Source organism: Crocuta crocuta, unplaced genomic scaffold (genome assembly GCF_008692635.1).
Source record: "Crocuta crocuta isolate KB4526 unplaced genomic scaffold, BGI_CrCroc_1.0 scaffold531, whole genome shotgun sequence".
Classification (NCBI taxonomy): domain Eukaryota; kingdom Metazoa; phylum Chordata; class Mammalia; order Carnivora; family Hyaenidae; genus Crocuta; species Crocuta crocuta.
This window is the reverse complement of record NW_027531997.1, coordinates 1,939,503-1,946,082: the sequence shown is the minus strand read 5'-3', so window position 1 is coordinate 1,946,082 and position 6,580 is coordinate 1,939,503. Positions and strand designations below refer to the sequence as shown.

The 6,580-nt window shown below is 42.2% G+C and overlaps 1 protein-coding gene across 1 annotated transcript in view; it reads left to right on the top strand.

Annotated features, from left to right (window-relative positions):
* The window catches only part of PLS3 (plastin 3), a 43,932-nt gene that overhangs the window by 34,127 nt on the left and 3,225 nt on the right, over window positions 1-6,580 (top strand). The window contains exons 10-14 of the mRNA XM_077775163.1: window positions 890-1,085; window positions 3,312-3,445; window positions 3,669-3,802; window positions 5,449-5,572; window positions 5,794-5,918. Coding sequence (XP_077631289.1) covers window positions 890-1,085; window positions 3,312-3,445; window positions 3,669-3,802; window positions 5,449-5,572; window positions 5,794-5,918 — 713 coding nt within the window. The remainder of the gene's footprint in view (window positions 1-889; window positions 1,086-3,311; window positions 3,446-3,668; window positions 3,803-5,448; window positions 5,573-5,793; window positions 5,919-6,580) is intronic.

Sequence of the window (6,580 nt, the reverse complement as noted above, 5' to 3'; positions counted from 1 at the left end):
AAAACTGTTCTTCACCAAACCCGGTGTTGAGCAAGAGCTCAGCATGCGTCTTTCCAGGGGGAAGAGAAAAGGAGGGAAAAAAAAAACAATGGCGTGGGCACCTGGGTGGCTCAGTTGGTTGAGCTTCTGACTCTTGGTTTTGGCCCAGGTCATCATCTCAGATTTTCTGGATTCGAGCCCCGTGTTGGGCTCTGCGCTTGACAGTGCAGAGCCTGCTTGAGATTCTCTGTCTTCCTCTCTCTCTACCCTCCCCCACTCACGCTAGTGTGCTCTCTCTCTCTCAAAATAAGTAAATAAACATTAAAAAAATAGAATGGGGAAGTAGAGAACAAGTTGGGAGTCATAGGAATTCGTTGAAAGTAAGTATTCGTTGCAGAAATGGACAACATTGCTTCTTCCTGGGTGGAAAAGTTAAGTCAAGCAAACTGCAAACCACAGAAAAAAATCCTTGAAGAGAAAAACTATAATTTGAAATATACAATTGAAAACTGAAAGCAAATCATTGAAAACTGTGATTCTTGATTGTTATTTTCAAAATATTTTCCCATAATTATTTTCTCTTTTTCAGTCTTACGCCTTCTTTAGGGCCCGCCTGAAAATTCTGACCAGTTTTCGCTTTTTACTTGATGAGTTTTAGCAGATGTAATCCCAATGGAATTAAATGTAGTATCCTTAGCTAAGTGATCTGGTGCCACCTAGGGTGTTTTTAAGGTACTGCAATCAAATACAGCCAACTTTCTGTTGCATTCGGAACAATTTTATAATAAGTACCATGTGTTGGCTAAGAGAAATTAGAATTGTATATCCAGCCTATCGTTGTAGGGAAACATTTCTATATTTTTAGTATTTTTGGCCTTTTCAAATATGTCTTCTTATTTTACTTTAACAGGAAACAGATGATTTGAAGAGAGCGGAGAGTATGCTTCAACAAGCAGACAAGCTAGGTTGCAGACAGTTTGTTACCCCGGCTGATGTTGTCAGTGGAAACCCCAAACTAAACTTGGCCTTTGTGGCTAACCTGTTTAATAAATACCCAGCACTGACCAAGCCAGAGAACCAGGATATCGACTGGACTCTATTGGAAGGTAAGTGACAGTCTCTCGCATTCTAACGTGCAGGACTACGGAGTAGAAATACGTAGGCCACGATGATTTCAAGATCTTGACGTAATAAGTTTCCTTATCCACTTTCGGTTGGCAAATATCTGCTGAAAGTAGACCCAAAGGCTGAGTGAAAAGTAGCAACAATACAAAAGGATGATACAGGAAACTTAGAAAGGAATCATGGATCACTTGACTCACGGCCACTTAGTAAACCAGCCCTTTATTTTCATATTTTAGAATTAGATTACTTATTTTAAACCTCTCACCCAAAAAATGTACATACGCATTACATTTGACCTATAAATTTGCAGTATTATTTCATTCATCCACAATTAGAGTAACTAGAACTCGCCTGGATTCCTTTTCTACACCCCTACTCAAAGCATAATAGGGGCGCCCGGCTGGCTGAGTCAGTAGAGCATGCTAAGTCTTGATCTCGGGGTTGTGAATTTGAGCCCCACATAGGGTATAGAGATTACTTAAAAATAAATTTAAAAAAAAATTTTTTTTAATGTGTATTTACTTTTCAGAGAAAGACAGTGAGCAGGCAAGGGGCAGAGAGACAGGGAGACAGAGAATCCGAAGCAGGATCCAGGCTCTGAGCTGTCAGCACACAGCCTGACATGGGTCTCGAACCCACAAACCATGAGATCATGACTCAAGCCAAAGTAAGACACTCAACCAACTGAGCCACCCAGGTGCCCCTAACTGGATGTTTTNGATATTACTTTAAAGTATTTAAATTAAATCTAAATTAAATTTTAAATTAAAATTTAAAATCTTTAAATTGTATGCTTTTCCAGCTTCAAGTAACTTATTGCTGTAGTATTATAAGCATGTAAAAGGAGTACTCATGTGTAGGTTAGAATNTTCTGAGAAATGGGAATTTGAGGAGATATTGTGGAAGGATTACAAGGCAGAGAAGATTATTAAAAATTCATAAACCTCTAAGTTGTTTAACTGGTTCTAAATTTGTATTCTTTAATTATAAAATAAATGGAATAGATTTTTTAAAAATGTTTCTAGGGGTGCCTGGGTAGCTCAGTTGGTTAACCGTCCAACTCTCAAACTTGGCTCANCTCCCCATTTGCGCGCGCTCTCTCTCTCTCAAAGCAGTTACTTTACATGGTTATTTATATTGGAAAATGCTTAGTGTTGACATCCACCATCATTTTCCAAATACGCAGAAGCCCAGATTATTCCTCTACGTGATCATTAAGTGAAAGAATGTAAGAATGTCTTTCTAACACCCTAGGGAACAGATACTTAGTATTTTGAAATAGAGACCAAGAAATACCTTAAGTAGACCATCCGTGATGTCTTGAGGCCTTCATGCTCCCTGTTCTCTCATCACGGAATGTCCTTTTCTGCCTCCAATGCCTTACTCCCTTATTACATTCAAGCCAGGAATTCAGACCCTGACCACCACCTAACGCTCCTTAACCCCTAACCCTACATCTTTTTTTTATCATCATAGCAGTTATATACACCCCCAGATCAAATGATCTATCTGTCCATACCCTTGTTTATTGTCTCTCTCTTTAACTCTAAGCCCACCAATTTTTATCCTATGTGCCCAGCTTCTAGAATAGTTTCTTGCAAACAGTGAGCTCTCAATGAATATTTTAAGTGAATAAGATGGTGTTAGCTTTGTGTGGGGGACAGATAGAAAATAGGAGCCTTGGGTATTATCTGTGATTTTCTATCTTATTTACTTTTTTAATGTAAATCCCAGTTAATTAACATATAGTGCAATATTGATTTCAGGAGTAGAATTTAGTGATTCATCACTTACACATAACACGCTGTGCTCATCCCAAAAGTTGCCCTCCCCCTCCAGCAGCGCCAGTTTCTTCTCTGTATTTAAGAGTCTTTTATGGTTTGCCTCCTTCTCTGTTTTCCTTCCCTTTCCCTCTGTTCATCTGTTTTGTTTCTTAAATTCCATATATGAGTGACCGTGTGTGATGTCTTCTGCTGACTTCTTTTGCTTAGCATGCCACCCTCTAGTTCCGTCCACGGTGTTGCAAATGGCAAGATTTCATTCTTTTTGATCACCGAGTAGTATTCCATTGTATACGTATGTACACCGCCTCTTCTTTATCCATTCTTCAGTCGATGGACAGGTTTTCTATGGTTTAGAAATTTAACCAGTATACCATTCATTGCTGTTAATGAAATGAAGTCCGGCTGTGTGACAACACTGATTGAATTCTTTTCAAATCTTTAGTGACCTGCAAGACGCGCTGGTGATCTTACAGTTGTATGAACGAATTAAAGTTCCTGTCGACTGGAGTAAGGTCAACAAGCCCCCATACCCCAAACTTGGAGCCAACATGAAAAAGGTAGATCGTTACGTCGCTGCACAGATTTGTTCCAGGATGTTCTCATTCTCCGAGTGTGACTGTCAGTTGGAAAACTCTTGAGTCTGAGCTTCATGAGGACAGGCACTGTGTCCTGGCTTCTTTTGATGTGTGGGGCACCCCCCATCGCACGCACATCCTCACCTACGTGTGTGGAGTAGACACACGAGAAATCGTTAACCGTTTCCCTTTTGTATGTTTACAGCTGGAAAACTGCAACTATGCTGTTGAACTGGGGAAGCATCCAGCCAAGTTCTCCCTGGTCGGTATTGGAGGGCAGGACCTGAATGATGGAAACCAAACTCTGACTTTAGCTTTGGTCTGGCAGCTGATGAGAAGGTGCGGTACGCAGTTTGAGGTGTTCACCCTTCGCTGTAATACTGGTCTGTGATCTCGTCCTTGTAACTTTCAGGCAGACGTATCAATGACTGCGCCTTTGAGATGTTTGCATTTAGACTCCGAAGCGAGCTTAAGTAACAAATACATGCTGGGTGTTCAGTGGGAGATGCCTCCTTGAAAGTCAGAACTGTGAATATTTCCTGGGTTTATTTTTTTTAAGTTTCTTTATTTTGAGAGAGAGAGAGAGAGAAAGGGAGAAAGAGAGAGAAAGAGAGAGAGAAGCATGAGCAGGGGGGTGCCTGGGTGGCTCAGTCCGTTAAGCGTCTGACTTCGCCCCAATCATGATCTCACGGTTCGTGGGTTCGAGCCCCGTGTTGGACTCTGTGCTGACTGCCAGCTCAGAGCCTGGAGCCTGTTTCAGAGTCTGTGTCTCCCTCTCTTTCTGACCCTCCCCTGCTCACGCTGTCTCTCCCTATCTCTCTCTCTCAGAAATAAATAAAACATTTAAAAAATTTTTAAAAAACGCATGAGCAGGGGAGGGGCAGAGAGTGAGAATCCCAAACAGGCTGTCAGCACATGGATATTATGTGGGACTCGATCTCATGAACCGTGAGATCGTGACCTGAGCTGAAATCAAGAGTCAGATGCTTAACCACCTGAGCCACCCAAACTATTTCCCAGTTTTGATAGGAAGCCTGGCATGCAGACTTGAGCCAAAGCATAGCTTCTTTTAGGTCATGGCCGTGGTTGGACTAGTACAAAGGTGCCTGCAGTTGGGCTTACTCTTAAAAGCACTGAAATCCCCCAACCAGCACCACGTACAAAGGGTAGAGCAGTGGCAAGCCACTGCTACTTGAAGTTTTTTTCGTGGAGTATGAATTTCTTCCTATAAAATCTTTAGTCTTTCACACCTAAGGAATAAAAGAAATAAAAGATAAAGCACCTTTTTGTTGCTTGCGTATTTTTTCCGACAGTAGCTTGGGACCTTGGGCGCCTGGGTGGCTCAGTCATTTAAGCATCCAACTCTTTTCTTTTTTAAGCTTAGTTATTTTGAGAGAGAGAGAGTACAAGCAGGGGAGAGGCAGAGAGAGAGGAAGAGAGGGAATCACAAGCAGGCTCTACACCGTCAGCCTGGAGCCTGATGTGGGGCTCAAACCCACAAACTACGAGATCTGACCTGAGCTGAAACTAAGAGTATGACATTCAACCAGCTGAGCCACCGAGGTGCCCCAAGTATCTGACTTGATTTTGGCTCAGGTCATGCTCTCACGGTTTGTGAGTTCGAGCCCCACATCCGGCTCAGAGCTGACGGTGGGGAACCTAGTTAGGATTCTCTCTCTCACTCCCTCTCTCTTGGCCCCTCCCCCACTTGCACTCGCTCATGGTCTCTCCCCCTCTCTTTCTCTCTCTCTCAAAATAAATTTTTTTCTAAAAGTAGGTTGGAACCTTTTCTTCTACTTCTTTTATTTTTGTTTTCCTATTTATGTGACAGTTCTAAGTTACATAGGTTTCCCCCCAAAATTTCATTTTTCCTTTTCAAATTTTTCTTTAAATTCTGGTTAGTTAACACACAGTGAAATATTGGTTTCAGGAGTAGAATTCGGTGATACATCACTTCCATACAATGCCACCGCTTCTTCTTTCAGATATACCCTCAATGTTCTGGAAGACCTTGGAGACGGGCAGAAAGCTAATGACGACATCATTGTAAGCTGGGTGAACAGAACATTGAGTGAAGCTGGAAAATCAACTTCCATTCAGAGTTTTAAGGTACGAAGTACACATTTGACTCTTAGAAATTATGTTTGCTGGAAAGTATCAATACTTTGGAAGGGCGACCTTTGGGGTTTCTTTGTCAGTGTGAATCTGTGGGGGACTAGTGGCAAGACTCTCTTAAGTCACTGGACTTCGTTTATGGCAGCTTTATACCAGGAATCACATGTGAATTTGTGCAGACTGAAACTCTCAGGTTTATGGTCCTTTCGCACCAGGACAAGACGATCAGCTCCAGCTTGGCGGTCGTGGATTTAATCGATGCCATCCAGCCGGGCTGCATAAACTATGACCTTGTTAAGAGTGGCAACCTGACAGAAGACGACAAGCACAATAATGCCAAGTAAGACATACTGATGACAGTCATGATTAATATCCCGGCTAGAGCCAGGCAGGTCTGCTTTCCTGCGCTGATTCGGCCGCTGAAGAATGGAGTCCCCTGAGGGGTGCCTGGGGGGCTCAGTCGCTGAAGCGTCTGACTCTTGGTTTCGACTCATGTCATGATCTCACGGTTCGTGAGTTCGAGCCCCACGCCGGGCTCTGTGCTGACAGGTCAGAGCCTGGAGCCCACTTTGAGTTCTCTGTTTCCCTCTCTCTCTGCCCCTCCCCTGCTCATTCTCTCTCTCTCTCTCTCTCTCTCAAAAACAAACATTTAAAAAAATTAAAAATAAATATNCCCCTGAGGATATGTCTTTGAGCCTCAGACACCTCATCAGTTAAATGCGAGCAATGATACTTAGAGATTTTGAAATGAATAAAATCTATAAAAGCCTAGCATTGTGCCTGACCTAGTAGGTGCTCAATCAGTTGTTGCTTCGGGGAATTACCGAAATGATATTGCTTGTGTTTGAATGCAACTCAGCTACAGACTTAACAATGAGAGGAAAATGAGCTGAGAACATTCATGCCATGGATAAGAGTAGATAGAAATATTCTTTTTTGAAACACATTATTTACTGATGTCCCTTTTACTGGCCACAGATCACCTTTAATTCATATGTTGAG